The sequence below is a fragment of the Pundamilia nyererei genome, unplaced genomic scaffold (assembly GCF_000239375.1).
Source record: "Pundamilia nyererei isolate P.nyererei 1_Seehausen unplaced genomic scaffold, PunNye1.0 scaffold00175, whole genome shotgun sequence".
NCBI lineage: Eukaryota > Metazoa > Chordata > Actinopteri > Cichliformes > Cichlidae > Pundamilia > Pundamilia nyererei.
In genome coordinates this window covers 825,844-853,477 of record NW_005187576.1, presented here as the reverse complement: position 1 = coordinate 853,477, position 27,634 = coordinate 825,844, and the positions used below count along the sequence as shown (strand labels likewise).

At 39.5% G+C, this 27,634-nt stretch overlaps 2 protein-coding genes across 3 annotated transcripts in view; one reads left to right on the top strand and one right to left on the bottom strand.

The window, feature by feature from the left end:
* Window positions 1–623: 623 nt before the first annotated feature.
* On the top strand, window positions 624–22,588 carry slc15a2 (solute carrier family 15 member 2). 2 transcript variants are annotated; one of them, XM_013914154.1, is made up of 23 exons: window positions 624–707; window positions 798–884; window positions 2,425–2,512; window positions 3,682–3,823; window positions 4,220–4,312; window positions 4,680–4,779; window positions 5,207–5,297; window positions 5,379–5,456; window positions 6,408–6,490; window positions 6,667–6,750; window positions 6,854–6,943; window positions 9,400–9,444; window positions 9,731–9,766; window positions 12,333–12,421; window positions 14,137–14,218; window positions 14,561–14,686; window positions 15,149–15,310; window positions 17,956–18,002; window positions 18,154–18,261; window positions 18,540–18,639; window positions 18,718–18,861; window positions 20,126–20,230; window positions 20,963–22,588. In XM_013914154.1, exons 2-23 carry the CDS (start codon window positions 876–878, stop codon window positions 21,167–21,169), a joined length of 2,109 nt encoding a protein of 702 aa, XP_013769608.1. In that variant the 5' UTR covers window positions 624–707; window positions 798–875; the 3' UTR covers window positions 21,170–22,588. The 2 variants fall into 2 exon arrangements, with proteins under 2 accessions (XP_013769608.1, XP_005746274.1); XM_005746217.2 differs by having other exon boundaries at window positions 624–884.
* Window positions 22,589–23,073: 485 nt separating this feature from the next.
* The window catches only part of hspbap1 (hspb associated protein 1), a 17,843-nt gene continuing 13,282 nt past the window's right edge, over window positions 23,074–27,634 (bottom strand). Inside the window, exon 8 of the mRNA XM_005746215.1 lies at window positions 23,074–24,229. Coding sequence (XP_005746272.1) covers window positions 23,645–24,229 — 585 coding nt within the window. The 3' untranslated portion in view covers window positions 23,074–23,644. The remainder of the gene's footprint in view (window positions 24,230–27,634) is intronic.

Sequence of the window (27,634 nt, the reverse complement as noted above, 5' to 3'; positions counted from 1 at the left end):
AACTCCCACTAGGTTTATATCTGGGACTCTCCACCATTTGACCTTAGAACTGAAGAAGCTTCTCGGATGAGAGGTGAAACGTCTTCAAGTAACTCCAGACGCTTTTCTTTGCAAGCTCCTTTGACTATATATGTGTAAACGACGCATGTCCCCACAATATGAGTAATTCAAGTACACACACACACACACACACACACACACACACACACACACACACACACACACACACACACACACACCTTTGTGGGGACATGATCGTGGATGAAACAACAACTGCAATTCCTTTGACATCATGCATTCTCTAGACTTATAGGTTTACCTTTACTATGATTGAATGTCTAAGCCTAACCCTAAAACCCATCCCTCAAACAGCAACCAACTAACACGTGCACTTGGGACACACGTCCACCACCACCACCACCACCGCTGATATTACTCATGGTGAATAAAAAAGAAATAATTGATACACTCGAAGTCATCCAACCAGAGATATGCGCTTTGACCCGCACATCCATCCCACAGTCAGGTCTGCGGCTGAGTGCAACAACGACTCTATTGTACCAGTAGATCCCGCTTCACTGCAACTTGCGGACCTCCCCAAAAAAAAGGGAGTGAAAGGCGTTGTAAATATACGCATATATAAACACTCATCTGCTTTTAATATTTCACAAAAGACCGAAGTACGGAGGCTCGCTGCTATTCCTGAGGTGACAAGTCCAGTGTTCTGTGGTGGAATATTAACTTTGAGTGTGCTTTAAGAGTGTAAGTGTCCGAGGTTTTTGCATCTGTGCCTTCAGAGAGCGGAACGGAGTGGGACGGACTTGGATGACAGTGCTGCCGTAAAGATCCCAAACGCTCTCATCTAAAACGACAACATGGGAAAGGTAAACGTGCTGTTTTGTGATGTTTTGCGGATCATGCGCTGAGTTGCTCAGTTAGTTTTGTTGTGCATCTCTGATTTTTACCACGCAAAGATGCGTAGTAAAAGAAAAGAAAACAAAAAAAGAAAAACAAGAAAAGTTGTACGCGGGTTGGAACGCGTGCAAATTCCACGTCTGTGGAAATAAAACACGCAAAGATGTGTTGTTGACGTGTATGCGAAGCATGCAGAAGTGGGCTAAGGAGACAGGGAAGTCTGCTTTGAGACCAAGCTCTCACTGAAGCTCTGCTAAATTATTATTGGTAAGATGATGCAACAGGCACCCCCTCCCCTCTAAAAGTAAACCCACACTAACTGCTGCTTGGAGAAAGCTGGTGCCACATGTGGCCTGAGCGATTATGTTTTTGGAGGTAGCAAATCCAATAAAGGATCATTTTTAATATGCTTACTGTAAAGATTTGTTTAATCTCCAGGGGTATCATGCAGAAAATGGACAATATCTACCACGCTTTGATTTTCCTCAGTTGTAGAAAACTGTTGATACAGCGAGGTAAAATTATATATCAGAGGCAAATTGAATGGACATGTTTTCATGCTTTGATTAATTGAAATTAAATGACACCAAAACTGACATGGGGATGGGAGTAAATGTGTTCGCTGAACATTTGGTAAACAAACCCTTAAATTAAGTCTTAGCAATTAAAAAAAAGAAACATTACCAAGTAGGGAGGCACAAGTCTAACTACTCCTAGTAAGTGTTTATCTGCTTGTATACACTGGAGTGACTGTGACTCACTGACTGCCTAAAGCTCACTGAATGAGGCCATGGACCTATGATGATGATGATGTTGATGATGATTAAAACACTGACCTCATATTAATTACATCCAGCTCCAGATCAGTGAGCACATCATTACCAGTAAAATTCTACAGAAGCCTCCATTTTTAGCAGCCGGTTGTGCAAAGTGTTTTACTGCTTGTAGACAGTTTGTATAGAGCTGTAAGTACATGAATCATATACCTTTACATACCAGGGCTACAGCTGATGTGAATGATACGACCTGACAGATGGCATAAATTGTCAAAATGCACTAAAGCAACAGCGTAAAGTTGCAGATCATTGTTAATCAAAACATCCCACGCGGTGTTTAGTTGAATACTAAACATCCACTCCACAAAAATCCACTCAGAACTCAAGCGATGGATATTTTTCTTCATTTTAACTGAGCCTGGTCTCATTAAAGCTTTAAACCTATAAAACTTCTATTTCTGCGTAATGATTAACTTCAGTATCTTGTGAGATTGACTAACAGGAAGAATCTATCAGCTACATTCCTCTCTTTTCATGTCAGAGTATTCTCTGTCAGAGAATAAAACTATTCACTGAACCTGCCAGTTATTGTTTATATTTGACGAAGGTGGGGGAAAAAGATTAGATAGTGGATTCTGGATGTGCTTTTACTTCAGTGTGATTGTTTGGAGAAAATGTGTACTCTTTAAAAAGTGCTGAACTTTGTTCTGTTAATACATTTTGCTTCTTTTAGAAAATTTTTGGGACCAATTACCCAGTCAGCATCTGCTTCATAGTGGTGAATGAATTCTGCGAACGCTTCTCCTACTATGGCATGAAAGGTATGCAAATAAATGCCTGGGCAATGTTACAGTGCAAATCTATATAAAGCCTAAATAAAAGCAAGGTTTTCTAGATTCACAGAGTACTTTTAGCTTGCTACATTACAGATTATGAGTATTATTGGGGCAATATAATAGAGAGGCAACAAATAAGATCTCTCTTGTTCCCTCACACGACCTCACTTATCTCCACAAGTGACAGATTTACTTCAGCCGGACCACACACAAACACACATGTAAATACACCACGCAATTTCCTGCAGTTTTAAGCTGATGCACTGTGTCCACAGTTTCAGCTACTGAAATTTCTCCTCAATCCAAGTGAATTTAAGACTCGGGGGTTTTATTTAATTATACTGTTTCTAAAATGTGAGAGAATATTAAAAAAAATAGACCCCAAATATCTTATTTATTTCAGTCATTAGTAAAAATACCAACGGTATTAATTTTACTAATGAATAAAAGAAGAGAGATCGCATCAGAGAGGTAAGTGGTTTGAAAATAATGGATTACTGATATTCTGTAACCATCAGAATAACCAAGTTGTTTTGGATTTATTCTTGTGGCCTCTACGGTAATTTAAGAGCTACAAGCTAACACAACTGCAGTCTGACTGGAAATGCCATCTGCTGACGGAGATCAAGAGATGTAGTTGAGTGCTCGGGAAAAGCTAGGACGTCTGTTTTGAATGAAGATGTTGCTTAGTTAACAGTGTGAGTTTTGCAGCACACAAGGTTCATCTTGAACTTTCCCAAGCGACTCTCGTGTCTGTTATGGCTTATTTATTAAGAAAATGTCCCACAGCTTTTTGGTTTTAGGTTAAAATGCCTTAGCTTACCTGAATGACAAACTCAAACCCAGAATGTTTACTTGTGGATCGTCTAAGCTTAAATGTAAGCACAGTGGGTGTCACCGATTACATTATTTAATGTGATGGTTTAACCAGCTTAAAAAAATTTTTTAAACGGAATATAATCGTGTGGTATTGTTGAATTCATGAACTGCGGAGGATTCGCTGAAAGGATTCTGAGTGCAATAATACTTTTAGAATATGACAGTTCATGTTGAAGGCTTACGATGTATTGTGGTGTTTAGGTGTGGGCTTGGGCTTCTCCATCCTGTGAGCTGATTCACAGCTTATGCTTGCTCGTGTGTGTGTGTGATCACAGCATTGCTGACACTCTATTTCCTCACCTACCTGAAATGGGACAAGGACCTCTCCACTGCTGTCTACCATGCTTTCAGCGGCCTCTGCTACTTCACACCCATACTGGGAGCTTTCATTGCTGACTCCTGGCTCGGAAAATACAAGTGAGTCTCTCAGCTGTAAATGCACTAAAGTGTGGATTCAAGCAAATAACAAAAATACATTGTGCAAACTGTGTTCATGTTATGTGGATACTTTCTAAGCTTCTGCCACTGGAAAAAACAAACATTTGTTGCCATCGATAAGTCAAAGATTTGGGTTTTTATCTCAAAACGTCTCACTTCATAGCTCGAAATCTTGACTTATAGCTAGCAAAAAAAGTATTTTTCAGTGGTGGAAACAGGCACATTTTATGTGTGTGCAGTATTTCATCATTTCCTTTTGAGCTGCTAGCTTTGCCTGACGTTGCCTGCTACTGGAGATGAATCATTCTGAGCACACATAGAGATTTTGAAGAAGGCCTGAATGCCCTGTACATAATCACAGCTTGCTCCCCACAGGACCATCATCTACCTGTCCATTGTATATGTGATCGGCCATGTGGTCAAGTCGGTTGGAGCCATTCCCACCGTGGGAAGCACCGAATTGCACATGTGAGTTGTCATGAGCTAATTCTATCACTCTGCACAATCACAGCCCAGCACTGTTAGAAGAGGAAGAGGTGAGGAGGTGTAATAATTAATAATCCTTATTGCACTGAAGGAATTTGAGCATTGATTTCAAAAGTTTTGAATCAGGATAAAATTATCTTTTTGGTCCATAAACGTCATGTCATTGATAAACTGATGCCCATCACAGTTCCCAATGCCATACAGTTTCCCATAGTTTTCACTCAGCGATTCTTTGAGTGCCATTCATCCAATCTCTTCTTTCTTTTCAGCACTGTACTGTCATTAATATACACTGTGTTGTAGTTTGAATCAGCAGTTTGTTTGTGTTTTGTGTCCGTGTGTCCTACAGTGCTCTGTCCATGTCAGGTCTGATACTCATAGCTTTGGGCACCGGAGGGATCAAACCCTGCGTGGCGGCGTTCGGAGGTGACCAGTTTGACGAGGAACATGTAAGCCTTCTTTAGTTTGTGGACGTATTTGTATTATTTTTATCGGTACACCAAGGAAACAAGGTTATCAGAAACCAATCCCAGCTATCTGATAACTTTTATATAATGCCTTTTTTTGAGGCGCGGCTTAGTGATAACTACCTGCCCATCATCAAACATTAGGTACTGAGCCACACATACTTCTCAGAAGTTATCTGTGGCATGTAGGAATTGGCAGTTGCTCGCTAACTGCTTTGTTACTGTGTAAAAATAATACTTTAAACTGCAGTGCTAGATTTACTCGGTGTTATTGGTGTCCAAACAGTGTTTAGGACATATCCGAAAACTCCTCTGAAGGCTTATATACTCTTTAACACAACAGTGGTCATGTGGAGTTGTTGTAGCAATGTTAAACTCAGTAAGTGATTATGTTTTTGATCCCTTCTAGACCACAGAGAGGCAGAAGTTCTTCTCTATTTTCTACATGTCCATCAATGCTGGCAGCTTCCTGTCGACTATTATTACACCCATATTGAGAGGTGAGCACATAGTCGTAGTTTTACATGTTACATTATATCCAGTGATGTCCACTGTGTTAATAACACACACCACTCCTGCAGGTGACGTGAAGTGTTTTGGTGGAGACTGTTATGCTTTGGCCTTTGGGGTTCCTGCAGCCCTGATGGTTGTGGCTTTAGGTGAGTTTTCACCTCAACATTTACAGAGTTTTCTCCAAGTGCTTTTCAAATAGAGCAAGGGATTTTTCAACATAGCATTTCTAACTTGACAGTTTTCTTTGGGAAGCATACATTATTTCTGTTGGTGCACAATAACAGAATTATTTCAGGGGAAAAGAAATACAAAACACGGTCAGCTCCCTGAAAAACTGACCTTTTAATTTGAGCCATAGCACAAACCTCTGCTGTGGCAAGAAAATCTTGTAAAATCAAGTCCCTACATTGTCCACAGTTTTTTTTTAGCCCTTTCTGCTGTTTTTGAAATGCTTTAATCAACTTTTTCACAAACTCAGTATTTAGGCATGAAAATAGTGCCACTAATAGGGACTGAACTCACATGTTGTCCTTCTTTGATTAGAATCTTCAGTTCCATGTTTTTAGCAACGTGTTGCTAAATGCAGTATGTGTGCTTATGATATCCGATGCTGCAAACGTTGACCTATTTTCAAACCTGCCAGTCGCATTTCGAGATCTGAGCTTTATTCCAGGCTGTGATCAGCATGCTGAGCTTGCTTTTTCACGAGCCGGCCTTACACTTGATCAAGACCCATCCACATTTGTCCTGACAGTCAGTTGTCTCTGCCTCTCGGTCCCCGTCACCCCTGATCCTTATGGGATTCATGCTTAACTGAACCCTCGCTTTGAAAACAAACTGTGATTTAATTCTTGAGAGGTCACAGACAGATCGCAGTGAGGGTGAAGCAGAGGAGGAGCTTTAGTGCTAAAAGCCTGAAGCACGTTTACAACATGGTAGGTTTTATTACCCTAAAGCCTTCATTAGCGGCTGTGAGAGGACAAACCATCCTTAAATAGGTACTCAGTATTATTTTGGTTGTTCTGACATCAAGGCAATCACTCGCTGTGATCTTCACTCAAACAAGTCCAGTCTGACTCTTCATTTATCGCACACAGTTGTCTTCATTGCTGGCAGCAGTCTGTACAAGAGAACTCCTCCCCAGGGAAACGTCCTCTGGGAAGTCTGCAATTGCATCGGGGTGAGTAATCCCATACTTCTCCCTCGACTTATCTGAGAGCTGATGTGCAAGCACATTGATTTACTGCTTTTTACTGCCAAGAATCATTAAGAAAGATATGAATTTCACACTTCGGGGTTTCTGTCTCTGTTGTACACACTCCATTTTCATTCCAATTATTTACCTTTGGCCTACAGTTTGCACTTAAAAATCGTTGGAACAAATCAAAACATGACCCACCGAAAAAGCACTGGTTGGACTGGGCTGAGGAGAAGTACTCGGTAACGTCAGCGAACTCCTTCTATTAATTCATTGATGCGTAGAAGTTTTTTAAAAGTCATCTAACTAGTGTGTGTTTGTTTGCGCGCGCGTTTTATTTTACAGATGCGTCTGATTCAGGAGATAAAGATGGTTTTGCGAGTTCTGGTGCTCTACATCCCCCTCCCAATGTTCTGGGCTCTCTTTGATCAGCAGGTAAGACAAAATAATAAATAATAATAAACTTAACTTGTAAAACAGAGTTACTTTTACATAATGCAATAACAAGTCATGATCCAAAATCAAAAAGACAACTACACACAAATAAAATAACCGAAAACAGAAGACATTAAACCTTAACAGTGTGAATATTATGACAGGTAAGATAAATAAATACATTTATAAGAATGAATGAATTTATTTACCGATTTAAAAGTAGTTGCTGGAGAAATCCACAGCTCTAACACAAACTGTCCTTCTGTAATGAGCGTGCAGGAACAGATAAAATGTGTCTGAGGTGCGAGTAAATCTGTGATGTAGGTGTTGTGAACCACTTTTGCGGCCCCGAATGCAAGACTCAGGACACAGGAAATAAAGTCAAAAATCATCTTTTAACGCTGCAAGTTCAATGAAATAAACAGAATCCAAAATATTACAGAATAGGACAATAAAATCGAAATGCCAGATATGTGAACAATGCAATTAAGGACAAGAGGAGTCTGAGACAACATATAAACAAGACAGTAAGGGGAGAGGGAACAGGTGGGGAAATAGCCAAAACTTTCAAAGTGAAGTAAAACTAAATACATGTTTCTGTGCCTGTGAAGGCAACTGTTGGTACCTACAATAATATAGATGAAACCCCAACAACCAGACGAACAAAGCACTTGGCAACAGTGGGAAGGAAAAACTCCCTTTTAACAGGAAGAGACCTCTGGCTGAATCAGTTTCAGAGAGGCGCAGGCGTGTGGAGCTGAGGGGAGTGAGACACAAGGCTAGACACAGAGTATTGAAATAAAAAAAGGAAGTCACTAAACAAGTAACCACTATCAAGACAGGCTAATCAAGACACAAAAGGATACGTCGAAGGCTAGATTATGGAAGAGATCAGAATATAAAACAGTACTACATACCAACACACCTTCAATGACATTACTAAAAGCTTCAAAACTACAGTCCAAAAATGCAAAACCTTGGGTTTAAAACCCAGAACCATGACAGTAGGTAGCAGCAAGACCATGGAAGACTTTAAAACAGGGGTGGAGAACTCCACGTCTCAAGTGCCGGTGTCCTGCAGGTTTTAGATCTCACCCTGGGTCAACACACCGGAATCACATGATTAGTTCATTACCAGGCCTCTGGAGAACATCAAGACATGTTGATGTCATTTAGGCATTTAAATCAGCTGTGATGAATCAGGTAGCCAGTGAATTGTAGTGAGGCTGGCAGTGATGCAGTGTTTTGTTTTTGATTTTGTTAGTAGTAGTAGTAGTAGTATTTATTTATTGTCATTGTCAAGAACAATGAAATTGCGTTTGGGGCTTCCATACAACCCAAAAAAAAAGAAGAAAATAATAAATACCCCTTAAAACCCAAGTGTACATATTTAACCCAGTGTGACTCCAATGCAATAGACAATCCTTAGCAATAACATGAGAACCTGGCAGGTAATGTTTGTAGAAATTCAGACAAAGACCTGAGAAACATGACAAAGTACAACTCATGTCTGAACTCATGTGTTTTGAATGAGATTGAGAGGGAAGAGTGACTTTTGCTTGGGAAAAAGACATATGAACCTTCACAATGAGCTGCTCTCCATTATGTATCCAAACCCCATACTTTATACACCATGCACTAAAGTTAAATGCCCAATGAAAATAAGCTCTAGGAATGTGATTAGCACATCAGTTCAATTCGGTTTTATTTATATATCGACGAATCACAACAACAGTCGCCTGCATTGTAAGGTAAAGACCCTACAATAATAAAAAGAAACCTCCCACCAATAAGACGACTCCCTGTGAAGGAGCACTTGGTGACAGTGGGAAGGAAAAACTCCCTTTTAACAGGAAGAACCCTCTGGCTCAGGGAGACTATCTACCGTGACCGGTTGGGGATGAGGGGAAGAAGACAGGACAAAAAAACACACTGTGGAAGAGAGCCAATCATTAATAATAACTTATGATTAAATATTCTTAAGTATTATTTAAATTGTGTTCCACTGTTGTACTCAGGCCTTTATTTCCAGTTTAAGCAACATTTACAGTCACAGCTTTTACTTACTTTTTAATCAAAAAGAAAAACTTGCCTCAGTTCCCTTCCTACTTGGACAGACTGCATTCTGTGTCAGCACAAGATCAAGGTCTTGTGGCGAAACTTTCTTGCAAAATCCCATAAGTGTCTGTTATGTTCTCCTCTGACCAACAGTCAACACAACCATCTGATTATAGAAAAACCTCAAAGCCACATTCAACATTCCTGTTTCTCCTTCCTCCTGTATCCGTTTCTTCCTGTAATTCGACTGATTTAAAACTGATTTCTTAGAGGACATGTCAGAAATACACTATCCCTTTATTATTATTATTATTGTCCCTTCCAGGGAAAATGAGGAAATCCCATCTGCTGTGCCTTAAACAAATTTGACAGTAACAGATGTCTTTTCTTTATTGCAGGGTTCCCGCTGGACACTTCAAGCCACGAGGATGAACCTGGCTTTTGTAAGACCTTACTTACGTGAAGTAATGGTGTCAAGATGTTAAAAAGCTGATGCTATATTTTCACATTGTTATCAGTGGGCTGGTTTAGATTAGCATCTGATATCACAAACAGTCTTTAGAAGAGAGCTTTTCTTTGTTAGGGTGTTGCTGCAATTTATCATTTTATTCTAGTAAATAACATTGTTTATGGCTCGTTATCAAGTCAAAAAATCATCAACTCATCAAGTTTAGATTTATAAAGATAAAGTTTAAGTGTCTCTCCTGTCTTTGTCTTCTTTTATTATAGGGAAACTCCTTTGCTATTAAGCCTGACCAAATGCAGGTATGTGCAGCTTATTTGGCTCTTGCTGGGATGCAAATTGTGCGCAGTCTCTGCTAATCTAAAAAAGCAATAATGAACGGCAGAAAGTCCAGAGAAAAGCAGAAAATGATTGTGATGGATGCAGATTTCTTAGCATATACTTGTAACAGTACTGATATATGTGTATGTATATGACCCAAAGTAGTTTTCCAGTGGTTTAGCAAGCGAACACACTGTGTTTCAATGCTAATTTTTACCTTTGGAAATGGGTTAAGTTAAATTTACTGTATATTGCAAGGATTCAGTATTTTATTTATCACTGGGTAAATTGTAAACTGCTGACAACTGAAAAACATGCTTTTCTGGCTGATCAGCATATTTGAATTTCAGTAAGAATGATAGATATTTTAATGTATTGTGGCTTTTTAAAAACATTTCATGGTGCTCTATGCAGTCCCCTGAAAAACTAAGTACACCCTTACGGTTTCTATAGATATTAAGAGGGTAAACAGCAGCCAGGTGCTGCTAATCAAATGCACTTAATTCATCATGAACAAGTGTGAACACTTCTATGGAAGCAGAAGTGTTGGCAGTTTGCTGCTCTGGAGCTCTGTTAACACAATACCACAGCCTTCCCAGGAGTGGAAAATCCAAGAGCTACATTTCCGACTCTGTTTGCATGGAGTCTGTTAGCATGCTAGTTAGCATGTTAGATGCTAAAGTTCATCACAGTGCTGGCTTGCTTGTAAGGGTGGCCAGGAAAATGGCAACATGACTTAGGTTTGCAAAGTTGCATCTGGAGAAAACTCAAGAACAATGGAGCAATGTCCTTTGGATAGTGGAAGTAATGCATAGCTCCATGTTTGGTGAAGATTTTAAAAAAGGAACAAACACTTCATTCGAACTATGTTGATGGTGGGGTGATGATTTTGGCTTGTTTTCCAGCCACAGGACTTGGACACCTTGCAGTCACTGAGTCAGCCATGAACTCCTGTGTATACCAAAGTATTCCAGAGTGAAATATGAGGCCATCACCCTAACAGCTAAAGCTTTGCCCAAAATGGCCCATGTAACAGCACAATGACCCCAAGCACAGCAGAATGACTGAAAAAGAAAAGAATCAATGTGTTGAAATGGTCCCGTCAACCCGATTGAAATGACTGTGGTGGAACCTTAAATGAGAGTTGTGCAAAAAATAATGCCCACAAACCTCAATAAATGGAAACAACACTGTAAAGAAGAGTCCTCCAAAATTCATCCACAATGTTGTGTTAATGATGAGAGGCTGATAAAGTACAGAAAACCATTACTAAAGGTGGTTCTGCATACTACTGAATCATGGGGTGGACTTCGCTTTTCTCAGGACTTCATAGAGAGCTGTGAAAACTTTATTTTCACATGAATGTATGTGATTAGTGTCTCCTCCTCTTTTTTGTTTGTGGCAGTTTATCATGTCATAGTTACAGTCACAGTTTTTTCCTGCTAAGAAAAGCAGTAAAAGATGGTGACATGTTAATCTGCACTTGACCATTGGTCATGGCCTTCATTGCAGCCTTTATGGTCACTGGATAAATGCCAGACTCAATTTTTTTCTATTTATTTATTTAAAAGGGACAACACCGTTTGACATATTTCCAATACAGAGCACGGAATTGATGTGCTGCATTTAGAGTTTATAGCTCGTCCCTTATCCACTGAACTGGATTTCTATCCATTAGTTTCAGAATTTGGTTGTATAAAGGCGTCAGATGCTTAAATATAGACGGTGGTGCTTAGGCAACATGAAAAATTAGAAAATATCATCGAATGGATAAATAAACGAGCTGCTGAAATGGGCGTGTGGTGTTGAAGTTCATAGTCAAAATTTATGGTTGAAAGTGATTGTAGTTTTCATGGCTAAAACATTAGTAGTTTAAACTACAAACTAGTTGCAGCCACACTGTCATTACAGTCAAAAATAAACCAAAGCCATCAGGAAAAATTAAAATGTTTCTTTTTATCTCCAGTGTCAGCAGGCACTGTGGATGTCATGACTGAGGCTTACCATGTGAGCCTTGCATTGCAGCTTCACTTATGCCAGTAAAGAGCATTACACAACTTGACTATAAAGTGTTAATGGTTACCGTGTTTTTAAGCTTTACGATTTAAAGACTAAGCATAAAAAAGAGCTTCATGTTGTTCTGATATAAACAACCCGAGACTCTCTTAAAGTCACTCCCTCGTAGTCTCTGTTAGGTTTCAAAGCCAGCGTGCTTGAATACAGCACCATAATTGATGGAGTGTCCTGCACAGCTGTTATATATTTCTAATGCAGAACCTACCAGCTAATCTAAGGCACAGATTTTAAACATCCAGTGAAAAGAAGCATCTCTCAAGTCCCCTCACTAATGAAGACCAATGTTTGACTAGGCTGTGATGAGGCTATTTTCATGAAAACACTTTTATGGTTCTTCTTCACTGCCATCTCTTTACAAGCAACACCGAATCAGAATCTCTCTTTATTGACGCAACATTTATGATTTTATGAACTCTACAGAGCTTTTATAGAGTCGTTAAAAGACTAATTTTCCTCCCCCTTGTTGTCTAGATGTTGAATGCTCTGCTGATTCTTGTCTTTGTGCCTATCTTTGACCTCATCATATATCCGCTCGTTAGACTCTGCGGACTCAAGATCACGTGAGTAGTGGATTTATTTGGCTTTGTTTTGTACTGCCACCTTTATTTCATTCAGGATCATCTTGTAATCTCGTAAAATGGAAAAAATGAAGCATGTGATTCCACATATATTTCCCAGGATTATGCCTTAGAAAAGAAAGTTAACGATTGAGGGAAGTGTCTGTAAACACAAAGCTGGTATTCATTTACAAATGAATGTTTAATGAATGTTAAACATTTACTTTTAAACCCGACTCCAAAGTACTTCTCACAGTGTAAATATGAATTTCCATACTTGTTTCTCAGGTAGGGAAATTCACAGGGTCCAGAGAGTGTTAGTCAAAGCCATCTTTATTCATTCGACACGCATCACACCACAACTTCTCGACCCTCTCCAAACCCGATTCCTCGTGTTTTAACATGGGGAATTGAGGATGCCACGCAGGTGCATCCGCCCTCCCTGCACGGCACCGCACACCACGCCCCACCAGATTACGTTTTTGGTCGCATTAGCATGCATGTGTATAATCATTCTACTTGTGTGCACGATAGCTCATAAAGTTTTGAATGATTTCTGATAAATCTTTGTAAGCGTATAGAGTGAGGTCATATTAACAATTCATTAAAATTTGACTTATATCGACCAACGTCTTCAAGGTCAACTATTAGTTAAAAACTGACATAAAAACCTTATAACCTGTAAGTATAAAGAGACGGTGGTTCTAGTGAAATGTGTAATGTCGACATATAGAAAGTACTGCAAAAGGATTTAAAATATCAAGTAACATTTGACCTCTGGCATCTCCTTCAAGATTATTAGGTTGATTTGAAAAAAATATAATAACGCTGTATAGAGCAATTTAAAACTGTGTTTCTTACTGCCATCCAGCCTATCCAAGCTGCCATAGGCCATCGTTTGTACTAACAACATATAGGCATATATGTAACTGTTCCCACAAAGTTGGCAGCATTAAACTGTCCAAAATGTCTCAGTATGCTGAGGCATTAAGAGTTCCCTTTACTGGAACTAAGGGGTGAAGCCAAGCTGCTGAAAAACAACCCCACACCATAGTCCTCCCTCCTTGGAGTCAGACAAGTACTGTTCTCCTGGTAAGAGCCAAACTCAGAGTCGTCCATCGGATTGCCAGACGGAGAAGTGTGATTCGTGATTCGAGATCACGTCTCCACGTCTCCAAAGTCCAGTGGCGGCATGCTTTACACCAATGCATCCAATCCGATATTTTTTTGTCGTGCAAAGCTGAGAAAGAAATTCAAGCTCACACATCAGTAAAAGCATTTTGCATGATCCATATACAGACACAAGAAAATAGAAATGCTTGGCAAAAACAGGATAATGTGAACATTTTAGACTTCCCAAAGTTTCCCAAATCATATTCTTAGTGGACCAATTTTCTTTTTAGGAGATCCTGACTTTCTGGAGTTTGCACCCAAGTGACGTAACGCTTCTGAGAGTATCCCAACAATCAGATGATCCCCAATGAGCAAGGAGTTGGTGACAATAGGAAACAAGAACTCCCTTTTAACATTAGGACCAGACTTAGGGATGCACAGCCATAACAAGGAAATAATGCGACAGAAAGTTTGTCAGGGAGGACACTGGGGTGGAAATAACCCTTCTGATAAAATGATAAAGGCACGCTTTCAGAATATTTTAAAAAGCAGTGAAAAACAGGTAAAGGTATTAACTGTTGGGCACCAACTCTCTCTGTTTTCAGACCTCTGAGGAAAATGGCCATGGGAATGGTGTTTGCAGCCCTGGCCTTCGGAGCAGCCACTCTGGTGGAGGTGAACGTTGTGGTACGTATGAGCAGCAATCATAGTGATTGCATCTTGCTACAGAAAAGCACTCACACTCGGCAAAACCCTTACTGCTCATGTTTCCAGGAAAACCTGAATGTGTACAGTTCAGATGTATAATCATAATGGTAGCTTGCAGTTTTAAAGTTTGGATGCCAAAACTTAACAGTATCTTTTTGCTGATATTAAGTACATTTGCTTTTTCTAGCATACCCACCTGAATCTTATACTTTAACTGTTTTGTTGTTGATTTTATCTCATAGTGATTGTCTGACTGGTCAAAAAGTGTTTTTGCAGATATTTTTCCATCACTGTGCTCTGATTTGCTTTTCTCTCTAATAGAAAACTGTGGTGAATCCTGCACCTGCAGGGAAGTGTCTCTTGCAGGTTGTCAACCTTGCTAAAGATGATGTCAGTCTGAAGGCTCCTGGCACCGATCTGTTTCTACAGTCAATCAAGTACCTTGAGGTAAGAAGAGTGCAGGTGGCTAAACTTTTCATAATTTTCACTGTGGCTCAAGGCGAATAGAATTAAAAACCACATTTCCCTGTCGTTCACATGTACAGTGGATTTTTCTTTGCATAATTGTCAGGAGTGTAGGCTGACCATTTTTCAGAGATCCACGTATGTATGAGTGTGTGTGTTCTCCAGGTTTCTTACCCCTTTAACTTTGGCCTGCTGCAATTAGAAGTGTGTGTACCTTTTGAAAAAGCAGACATGTACGAAACAATAAATAAACAGAATTCAACTAGTAATACATGTAAGAAGAGAGAGATAAGACAAAACTAAAACTCAGTGTGCCGTTAACAGTGAAAATGCTATTTTAACTTTGATTACTACAGAAACAAGAGATTTCATAACTTCATTCTGGCAAATGAGTAAGTTTATAATTCAATTTTCTAAAAACATTAACTCTCTGGCTTCTCTCAGGACCCTCCTGGTTATGAGACTGTTCCACTGTCCAACGGGGAGCTGAATCTTGAAGTCACTGTAGTCAATGGAGGAAACTTTTCGGCTACCCAGATGGTTGAAGAGAAAAAGGCCTACAGTGTCATCATTTACCCCGACGCTACTGGAATCACCTACACATTAGTGAGTGTTCCTACGAGCTGTTACCACATCTTCACTTTTTTTCCCAACACTGTTGACTATTGAGAATTAAATAAGCAATGAGTACAGTTTGGTTTTAAAAGTATTTTTAAAAATCGACATGAGGTCAGCGCTCTGATCCAGAAAGCAGGTTCAACAAACTCTGAGTCTGATCATAAACTCTGTGTTGGGAAACCGAGTTTCCTGTTCCAGTTAAATCAACTCAACTGTGAGTCAAGCATGTGCGTGCGTAGCGAGAGAAAGGCGTCATCAACCGAACTCTGATTCCATGATTCACCATGGCAACGGGTATATACAGAGCAGAGCCTGCAATTTAACATAGTTGGCCGAGAAATATGAATGAGCGTCACTGTGGACGAGAGAGGAGAAAAGATCCTGTCATCATTTCCCAACTTGAATTTTCTTAACATTTAAATTTTAAATTGAATTATTCGTGTCAATGGCTGGAAGGGCGGTTTGTTTGAGGAGCGGACAGAAAAGCAGACGACCGAGAGACAGGATTTAACAAAAAGCGAGCGTTTGTTCAGGCTGATAACTAAACACAAAAGCAAAAGGCAGAGGCAAAAACTAAACGTTACGTTGAACTGGAAAAACTAAAACTACGCATGAAAACCATAACATGAACATAAGGATGAGGATGAAGAAAAACCAACACTTGAGAAACATGAAATCCATAGACATGACGGAAAGAAAGCAAACGACCTGACAATGAACAAAGGCAGACAGAGGACTTAAATACACAGGCGGGTAATGAGGGAAGCGGAAACACAGCTGACACAAATGAACATGACACCACAGGGGAAGCAAAACTAGACACACTGAACATGGAGCACAAGACCTTCAAAATAAAACAGGAAACATGACTTAAACACCTGGACCAGACAACATGGAAACAAACGTAAGTAAACATACAGTCAATGCTATAAGTGAATTAATACTAAATAATAGAAAACTAAAACATACCAACACAAAGAATTCACAGAAAATCCATAATCTCAAAAATGCTGGGTCATAGACCGAGCCCCTGACGATTTAGCTATAACGTAAGCGGGACAAGCTGTCATCTGCAGCAGGCAGTTTAATTAAAAATGAATCATGGACCTTTGATAATAGGACAACCTATTTTGATCATTTGCAGTGGAAAAGATGTCGAGGTTCAAATTCACATTTTTAGACGTTTTAAAAAGTTCATTATCGTTTAATGACTGTATTTCAGCGTGTGCGCACATTTAACATGTTGTCAGAACACGTTCAAGTTCTCTGAAACTCTGTAAACTACTCTTAGTCCCACTGCACAACCTGAAAGCCATTTACGGCTCATCTTTACAATCTTGACATCATCTCCAACACGATGCCAATGTTGTCATACATTTTTCCATCAGTGTGACAGATTACAACACAACAGCAAATGATTCTTCAGTGACGAGTGTTTTTTGTGACTAAACCATCATAGTTTTATTTAAACAGTTATTACCACAGGAATGGACGTGAAATATTTAACTGGACATTTCAGGGAACTGGCGAACACATAGACATTTATGCATTTCCATATGTGCTATAATATCAGCTGTCGGTCAGCTGGTTCAGGTGCAACAGAAGAGGAAGAGTCAGAGAGAAATGATCCATTTAAATGAAATTTCTTTATGGAAGAGAAACCCCAGAGTTGCCATCATCTTGTGGTTGTGGAGTTAGATGTGTCTGCTCGATCACATTAAATAAACACACTAAGCAGACAAGTCCGCTTAGCAGTTTGGTGCACCTGGTTCACACTGAGGTCAGTTAGTAAAGAAAGGCAAAAATGCAAATGCAGAAATTCAGATTAAGCTGTTTTATTGTGGGACTCGGTAACAGGAGATTAATACATCGGCACCATAGGTACATCATAACCACAGATCATTCTAAAAACCTACGCAGAACAGAATAAATCTTTGTCACTTTTACAAGAACAATGATAGACAGTTAGGCTAGGTAGATTTTTATATTAAAATTCATATTTTATTTATTAAAATTCCATTAGAATAAGTTAAAGAGGTAGTGCAAATTGAGTAAGATGGTTGCATTATAATAAATATGGTTTATAAACACAGTGGAAATGTTAACTGCACAGTTAACCTTCAATTAAGGGCATCTTTGACAGCCTGTGGGTAGAAACTTTTATTGAGTCTGGGGGGGGGGTGAATCTGCATGCCAATAATAATCACATTAACGTCAGAATAAGGAATTATATTATTAATAGCCTAAGTGTAAGGAATCACAGATGTCCGCAAATTCCTGGAGATTGCAAAAACTTGAAATTCTCAAGCGAAAATTTACAAAGAAGTGGAATATGTTTGAATAAAAACAAAAGCAAAAAGAGCGACCCAGGATTTGTTTCCATCATGGCTGCCACAACCACAAGCCAATGAACACATAACGCACCAGCACTCAGTGGGTTAGGTCGTTGGCTCTACAAAGATTCACCACAGAAGTCTAAATCAGCTGTAAGAAGCTGAAGGATTACACAGACTCTCTATGAACGCTAATCTGCATTAATATTTATACAAGTTTCTAAAGAATTTCCTTGAGTCTAAATTGAAAATATGGCATAAATTACAAATAGCAGGTGTTGATGTTTTTTAATCTTTCAGGTAGAAGATCACATAACAAAAAACGAAGAAGGGAATCCATTATTGAGGTAAAACCTTTTTTACCTCGAGGCTGTTGCTAAGCTTTTGTGCTTAAGCTGTAAAGCATCTGAATCTGCTTGTTCCCCTGCTGCTTTAAAATATAGGTCAACCTGGAATAATGAGGTTTGCTCACGAGTTCTCCTGGTTCATATTTAACAGGTTCCTCAACACACAGCCGGAGGCCTTAAACGTAACGGTGGGAGATAATAATTTCTACATGTCCTCCGGGTACAATGTGACTCATAACAAGACCGTGCAGCGGGGCGAGTAAGTTGGACTTTTGGGAAGTGGTGGTCAAAACTGGAAGGAAAAGCCCTAATGCCAAATATCTGCTAAGCTTTTCCCAACCTCACAAAAAAGCAAAACAAGAGACATCACTTTTTTCATAATTCCATGTCCAAAGAGATCATAATGTTGAAGCTGTGATTTTTTTTGTTTTGTTTAAAGCAACAAACAGTGTTAATATCAACGTATATCTTGTTAGTTAAATCATGCTGTTTGATTTTTTTCCTCTAAATCACGTACCTCTTCTGCCCTCTGGACAGATACACTGATGTCACCTGCATTTCAAACTCAGGAAAGACCTCTAAACTTAACCTGGGCCTGCTGGACTTTGGCGCGTGTTACACTGTCATTCTCACAGAGGTCAGGATGCTTTCTAACAACTTCATTTAGTCATCACAGATCATAGCAGTTTTACAGCCCTTCTGTGTCCCTTCTCAGGAGGCGGGTAAAATTGTGCCTCACAAGATCGAGGATGTGAAAGCCAACAATGTGCACATTGCCTATCAGATCCCACAGTACATCCTCATCACTGCTGGAGAGGTCATGTTCTCCATCACTGGCCTGGAGTTCTCCTACTCACAGGTGATGTGATACACGCTACCTATCAGGATTACCTGTACTCGTTCCACTGAAAATCTTTGTTTGGAATATTAAACACTGAAAGCTTTTTGGCTTCAAAGAAAAAGGTTTTCAAGGACAGTAGCTTCCAACCAGGAAAATTCTCCAAACTGGAATACATCTGGTTGGAAAAAAGGGAAAATTGTCTTACAACACCTTTGTCCATATTAGCAAACACAGGAAGCTTTATACTTATACTTAGCTTTAAACTGTAGCACTTAGATGTATTAGCCCAGCGGTCCCCAACCCCCGGGCCACGGACCAGTCGTTTGGTACCGGGCCGTGAGAGTTGAGGTTCGGGTGTGAAATGTATGGTTTTCAGGGTTTTTATCGGTTTTAAGCGTTATTTTGTTATCGTTTTTGTCGTTTGCTTGGCTTTTCTGGGTTGTTTCACGTGTGTTATGAATAAATCTTCTTTTTCGGTACCGGTACTAGTTTTATTTTGTTGTATTTCTCTGCGACACCTTAAAGGCCAGTCCGTGAAAATATTGTTGGGCATAAATCGGTCCGTAGCGCAAAAAAGGTAGGGGACCGCTGTATTAGCCCACTGGCCAGTCTATGCCACAGCTGCCTTAAATTAACCGCGTTGATAGTTACAAAAATAATTTTTTATGTTTCTGTAAGGGTTAATCCACCAGTGTACACAGACTTCAAATGTACTGCTGACTTCTCGGTGTGCCAGCTCAGTTTTAGGGTATAAAAATGTGAATTCAGTTGAAAAAGGTTTTTTAAACCAATGTTTTTGACCGATTTTGGAAATATTTGTGGTTTCATGACAGGTGGGCTAATAAAATTTGATAAGCAATTTGAATAGAAATTCTTACTGAAGCAGAGTATGATGGTGTAAAGCATTTAGCTACCTTTTTATTCCAATGTAATGGCCATAAAGCTGACATCCAGTAGCCCGCTGTGTCAGAGGAATGCTGTGTTTCAGAGCAACCTGTGACATTAAAGACTGATAAACAAGACACAGGTTTTTAGAAGAGCTGTTTATTAAAGATCCCATGAAATTGGAATTTTCTGTAGAAATACTTAGAAAACGGTGCGTTTACTATTAAAATTTTAATCCACTGAACGTTGCCCAAGGAAGTGATTTCCCCTCCAGATCTGTTTCTGTCATATTATTAAGATGTCAAATTCCTACTTCACGAATCAATGAAATATGTGTACAGTCCCAGGGCTGCCAGCTGTCTTTATTTCTTTAACCCTGCATCTCTCTTACCCCCAGGCTCCAGCCAACATGAAGTCAGTGCTGCAGGCTGGCTGGCTGCTCACGGTGGCATTTGGCAATGTGATAGTGCTGATTGTGGCAGAAGGGGCAGGACTGGAACAGGTATGACTCTTGAAGGGCATTGTGGGAAACATTTAAACTCTTACACAAAAAAGAAAGAAAGGTTTTTAATCACCGGCCACTTCATTTGGTTCAACTACTCAGTAATCGAGCATCTAATCAGCTAATCGTAGCAACTCAGCTGCAACTGGCAACATGCACCTAATAAAGTGGCCGGAGAGTGTATAAACCCTAACTACTGAAAATTACATCTTAACATGTTAATAACTGGTAAGGATCGTTATTGTAATTCAGTGAGACACATAGAACAAAATTTGTTGTGTCTGTTGAATGAAAGAAAGCTGCATCGCACACCGGCCTAATAGATGATGTCCTAAAGCAATATACTTAAGAGATAAAAACACTGAAACGCTTTAAAGTAACAGAAATATAATAAAAGCCATAAAAACAGACTCTAATGGACAAAAAGAAAGATTAGAAGTGCTATGTACAAAAGTTTCATTATTGCAATGTATCATAAAGTAGAAATAAACCAAAGCTACCTGTGCACTGTAACAAGGTTTAATGGAGAGATAAGGATGAACTTGGGGTATCTTATAATCCACTGGAGCGTGTTTCTCACCTCTTTTATCCCACAATGTGTGTACCAAAAATCGCCAGCTTAAATAAAACGTACTTCAGCAACTAAACGGTTCTGTGTCTTGGTGAGCAACAAATGAACTGAATCGGTCGCGAGCGCGTGCAGCGAACACTAAACTGTCTCTGTTATCTCAGTGGATAGAGTTCTTGCTGTTTGCCTGCCTGCTGTTGGGCGTCTGCGTCATCTTCTCCGTCATGGCCCACTTCTACACCTACGTTGACCCCGAAGAAATGGAGAAGCTTTACCTGGAAAACTCAGTGAGGGAGGAAGACGACAGTGACTTCAAGAAGAAAAACAACGAGATAGAACTGAACAAAACGGGGAAGAGCACCAAAATGTAATACCGCGACATTAGTCACACCTCATTATACGTTTTGCTGCTTTGTGCTTTATAAAGGTATTATTTTAGTGAAAATTAAACTCTAAGATGTGATTGTTGGAGATTTCTTGTGGTTTTAAAGTGTAGGACTCTTGACATCATTTAACATATGTTGTGAAAAACTCCCGTTTTAAACTTTATAACCTTACAAGGAAAGGACTTCCTGAATCAAACTTAAAATATGAAATAATGTTCGAGGAAGACAAAATAGTCACTTCTGCAAAATGATCAATAGTGTTATTAAAGCATGTTAATACTACACTGTATATATTTGTTGCATATTAACCCCATGTCAGAATGCTGTTCATGATAATCACAAGCTGTGCAAATATTGGACAGAAAGCATTCAGTTCGCTTTGTGTGCCTTTATCACAATGTTTGATTTCCAGAAAACAAAGCTCATCATTACTAAACGTCTGATGTGATATGATCTCTAATTACAAGGGTTTTTCTGCCTGTTTGTACCTGAACAACTAAACAAAACGGAGTTTCTTAAACAGGTTTCAAGGGTCTGCATGTAGTGCAGCCAGTGTCTGAAACAATCTTTCAGTAGTCGTGGATACAAGTACACAAATTTACAAGTTTGTCCCTCTAGAGCTGTTTTTTTGTTTTTGTTTGAAGAAACAAAAAAAGTCACATTAGCCACTTGAATTTTTAAAAAGTTCCAGTCTGGTTGTTTGGATCTTAGAAAGCAGCTGTTTCATTACAGAACCTCAACCACTGGATAGATTTCAGTCCTGATTTATCAGCTTTTGACTGTAACTCAAAACTGCTTCAGAAGTCTATACAAGGGAAAATAGAAGGATTGTATTGACACGTGTCACATCACATGTAATGGTTTTCCCCTTTTACTCACACATAGTTAGGTTTAGACTTTTAACATTGATTGAATGACTTTCACATATTCGATGCTTGAATCCTCTTTTGTTCTTGGATTGGCTCCTTTGCAACCACAGACACAGTTTTAACGTACACATGTAAGCCTAGACGGATTCATCAGGGGTACCTGGGGTTCAGCATCTCGCCCACAGGCACGTCAACAGCTGCAGGAGCTGGGGAGCGAACAAGTAACCTTCTAAATAGGAGACAATCTAAGCAGCTGTGAAAGGAAAGCTTTCTGAGGGCCTGGGTCAGAAAGCAGTGAGGAGCGATCCATACAGGAGCTGAACAAGTAATCTATTGAAAAAGTCCACTTTTATTCATTCAAAAAGTCTTATCTATGTCACCTGAAAAAAAAGAAGAAGTCTTTTTTGCATTCATTTGTACCAATTATAGTCCTTGTATCCACCTGTGAATGATTTCCCTGTAAAGGTTTCTGCTTTGCTGACGTTGAAGTTTAAAATTGTGGAGAAACATCCAGCTTTGTTTTTGCATACATAATGATTTCTTTTACTGTTTATAGGCAGAAAAATCACAGATATGAAACAAAAAAGTAAAAATGATGAAAGAATTTCTTGCTACTGTTCATGCTGCTCATTGGGACACGTCATCATCACAGAGCCGTCTTTGCAAATCAACAAGTGTGCTGTTAAAAAACAAAAAGATGATGCAAAGTGCTGTGTGTGTGATTTTTTCAAACCTGCAGAAACTGATGTTTTTTGCCTGTGGTTTGTTTTTTGACAATATGTGATGTTTTTTATTCAGGGAAAAGTATAACTTTGATTTTTCCTCTAAAGTTCTGTAAATAAACTTGTTTTGTGATGTTTGAAGTTTTAATGCAGATTAAAACTTGTATTCTTGTCAATCGTTTACTCCCGTTTATCATAACTGCAACAATTTTGCACCAAAATCTGACAAAAACTCTTTGACCAAGTTTAGATGTGTAAAATGTCCCCACGTAGGACAAACCAAGTACAGGGAATTCAATTAGGCAAAGTGGGAATATTACATTTATTATCCGCACACATACAGCAGACTATTCAAACAGTTCATTTATCACTTCTTACACAGCTTTCATCAATCACAAAACTATTACAAGGAGTCCTTTGTGGCTGCTCAATGATGATTCCCCCCTTACTAACTGACATTGTGATACATTGTTTTCTGCACAATGTTTGTATCCCTGGAATATTATCTTGAATTATTTGGTTGTTTAACATACTAAATTGATTCCAGTGGCCATTTTTCCTAGTTTGGAAGAACCAAAAAGGATGAGCATGTGCAGGAAAACAAAACAAGGATATGTTAGACTGTCACTTGCAGCACTAGAATGACTTTTGGCTGCGATTTCCTGCATCTGTGGTTCACGCCAAGAAGGTCAAGAGTGACAAATGAGAGAAGAAATAAAAGTCGGGCCTCTTACTTAATGATGCCAAAACATGACTCGTAGCTTGGAGGGCCAATTTCTGGGTAAAAAATAATAATAATAATAATCGTGGCTCACAACAAACCCCATGTTCATGCTGCATCTGATAAGTGAATATCAAAACTAGGATGATCAGGTGGTCGTGTCACTTCCTGTATGCTTTTCTAGAAGCAGCTCAGTGACACGGGTGATGATGTCTGGATGCACCAGGCAGTCTAACAAGTCGTTAGTGGTTATTGTTGTATGCGTTGATGCCTTATAATCCTCTGACAGGTTCTTTGATGTCCTATCTGCACAGTCACATTCTCTACACCGAGTTGAACCAGCGTTACATCCATGTGTTCTCTGATCGAGTCTGACAGCAGCTGCAAACTTGGTTGTCTGTGCTGGATCGGAGCTGACAGCGCAGTCCTCTTGAGATCTGACTGCACTGTTGCTGGAAGAGTTGACCTCTACATCTTCGGGGGTCGTCCTCCTCAGTTCTTGCTGACAGCGTACAGAGATGAGATGTGGTCCGTAGGGAATACTGAAGGGTGCACAATTCCTAACCCGATCACTATTTTTCTTGATTTGCCCACCCGAGTCCCGCTTGACTCGACAGGTGTCTCGCAACTCTGGGCTCAGTTTGCTGTGGCAGGAACTCCTTTGTTTCTGAGCCCAAGCTCTCGCCGCCAGGTTCAGATACTGCATATTTTCATTATGGGATGTTACTTCTTCCTATAAAAACAAAACAAAAACGGAGAGAAAGCTGGAGACAGCTGCCAAGAGATAAACAGTGTGTACAGCCTTTAAGATTGCAAAATGAACTGCCTGAATTTTAATTGAGCGCAATCTGCTAAACAGATTCAGGCAAAGCAATAAAGAAAAAAAAATTAAATCAATGCATGCCTGGAATGACACTTAGATGGTCTAATAAAAGTGCATTATAAATCCCTTTAATGCTTACAAGGTTCTCCAAACAAGAACTGCCATTAGAATCATTTACAAGAAGCTGTACTTGAATTAATATTCAACTCACAGAGGCTTTAGAGTTTGTTTAATATGTTTAATACGTTGTATATTTCCAGAAAAAGCCCATCTTGCAGAGGCGGTTAATTTGCTTATACATTTTGGGGAAACCTTTGTACATAGATTCTTATTAATGTGCTGGGAAGTAATTGTGTTGTTTTTCGGTGCCGTTTGTTTGCAACTCAGCAAGATTATACAAAATCTACCAGGCAGAACCTAGAGAGCAGTCTTCCCACTACATTTCTCAGAGTGCACTTCTACTTCTTTACTTCTGTAGGAACAAACCAGCCACACTGGACATGCAACCAACACAAACAAAGAGGAGACAACTGACTCCAGGATGCCTTTGATCAATCAGGCAGAGTGCCACACATCAGCTCTCCTTCAAGACAAAGGGTCAGGGAAGTGTGAGGCCAAGGAGGCCTGGCAATCGAACCACATGCATTACAGCTCACACCAAAGCCATTTCTGCAAGATTAGACCAGCTAAATGGCAGCAACTGACTGGAACCCCATGGCCCACTACATCCACTGTAATCTCCATATCTACAAAGGAATTAGCATTTATCATTTAAAGCCTTATGAAGAAGAATCTGTATAATTTTCACTAAACCTGCCTCCAGGAATTCTACTTGGCCTAAAGCATTAAAAGAACATTAACAGGCAATTAACCCCCTTTCCTGGAAATCAGATGCAACACAAATGTGGTGGGAGCTCCTCAAAGAACCATGACTTTTCCCACACAAGAGGCATTTCTTCACCTAGGTCTTCCTTTTTTTAGTCTAAATTTGTGCACATTAATATATAAAACACCACCGTTTCTGGAAAATGGAAATATAGGTTTAAACTGGCTCAGTGAAGGCATCTGTGACTCTCCTTGTAGGTGGGAGGCTATATCCTTTCTTGGCTAATCAATATGCAAAAAACGCTTTTTAAAAAAGGTTACCTGAAGCTCTACTTTTGTTGCCACAAGAAAGACTTCAGCTGAACTGCTCTACCTGACTTCAAGCACAAGTACTCAGAATCAATCCATCACAGCATCGTAATTATCCCCCGTACAGATCACTGCTACCCCGCTGTTTGTTTTTAATCCTTCAAAGTCAGTTTCAAAGTCCATGAAAGGTCATCAGGGAGAATGTTATCATAGTCTATTTTGATAACGATATGAAACTAACTGGGTGTGCAAACAGTTGAACTAGACTAAAAATACTGCGTAATTGGTCCTGAAGTTATGTAAGCATAACTACCTTATGTGTTTAAAGTAGAGACGTCCTTCACAACTATTATTACAACTTTTATAGCCGTCTCTAAAAGGACAACTGTGAAAAAAAAGACTTTTAGAATATCACAATAAATCATTTCATAGCAGCTCTGAGAAGCTACTTTAACAGGGGTTTAAGTTCAATGCCTATGAACTTATGCAACTGAGGCTTTCAGCTCTCCTTACATTACATATTATGACACTGCAGCTCATACTGTGTCTGCATAGAAAATGACACACAGTAAGTGACATAAATATAGTCTGTAAGTGGGACAAGCTGCCTGGCTGAACCTACTGATAAGCAGAGAAATAAGAAGGTGTGGGGGGGACAAGTGGTTAGTAATCTAACAAAGTCAAACCAGTGTCTCAGCAAGTTCGTGGAGGCCTGGATACACTCATGCAGAAGTGACTTACACTTCAAATCACTAATGCAATACAAAGAAGGACTTCTCGTACTTCACCAAAGATAAACACACGGTCTCCAGGGTGCTTTACTTAATCAAGGACTAGAAGAACTTCATCTGTAATCATTTGCTATTCAATAAATGTTCTGAGACAAAGTGTAAATGTCCTTTGTTTGAGAAGTCTGGCATCCCTCTCACGTCTGTACCACATAAAGCTATAAGCCAGCAAAAGCTTAGCTTAGCAGAGGATTGAACCCTGGGAAACAGCTAACTTGCCTGAATGTCTGAATTCAAAAATGAAAATCTTTGATTTTCCAGGTTTTGTGCGCAGCTATAGCTTCACTATATGCTTGACTCTCTACAGGTTCTCACAACGTCATCATCACAACACTGGCCAGGATACAGTCATGGTAAAAACAAAGTGCACCTAATTCTATGGTCTTACATATCAGGGCATAGTAAAACATTAACTAGTTATTATCAGATCAGAAAATTAGGTAAATACTGAGAACACTCCAGGATGCAGTAGCTTCTACACCCACTTTTAGCAGCAATAGTTTGAAGTAATCATTTTCTGTATGACTTTTTTGATCTCTCTCACCAAAAGTCAAAACAGAAAAATGGAGGAATTTGAGGAATCTTGGCCCACTCCTCTTTACAATGTTGCTCCAGTTCATTGAGGACTGTGGGCATTTTTTTCTATGCATAGCTCTCTAAAGGTCCCACCGCAGCATTTCAATTGGGTTGAGGTCTGGACTTTGACTCGATCGTGATTCTTTTCTTTTGCAGATGGAGAGAAGAGTCTTCCTTCTGGCAACACTCTCAAAAAAGCCGTACCGTCAGGAACTTTAACATTTAACTTGCTAACTGAGGCCCGTGTAGTCTGAGATGGAGCTCCTGGGCTTATTGCTGTTTCTGAGAATTGCACAATATGACCTTTCGTGTGAATATGCTGGGACGTCCACTCCTCTACTTGTAGATAATCTGTCAGTGCAGAGTGGACTTCACAGTGTGTGGAAATTACCTTATAGTCCTTCCTGGACTGATGGAAAGTCAGTCAACAGTTACGTCTCATCTCACTCTCAGATCCTGTCATTCATCCTCGGCATTGTGTTAATACACACCTAACACCCCAGACCAGCAAACTTCCAAAATGATGATCAGTTAATCCAGTGCATTTGATTAGCAGTACCTGGCTGCTACTTCCAATAGATGCAGTAATGGTGTCCTTAGTTTTTTGGCTTAGTTTTGGTTAAAAACAGTGTAATATGTCATTTTATTTATCTAAGCCTTGTTAAGAAGCAGATGATTTTTATCATTTTCTCATACATAAAACCTTAAAACTGACAGAGGCTGTACTTTCTATTTGCCACGGCTGATTATCATCAGACCATCTGTGTGAAGCGGTGGGAATGAGAATCAGCACCTCCAAATCTGAGGCCATGGTTCT

Excerpts from the sequence above, each read along its gene's own strand:
- slc15a2 (XM_013914154.1), top strand. Across the intron at positions 6,751-6,853 it reads GGGCTGAGGAGAAGTACTCG|ATGCGTCTGATTCAGGAGAT; the intron begins GTAACGTCAGCG and ends TTTATTTTACAG. Across the intron at positions 18,003-18,153 it reads GAAGGGAATCCATTATTGAG|GTTCCTCAACACACAGCCGG; the intron begins GTAAAACCTTTT and ends CATATTTAACAG.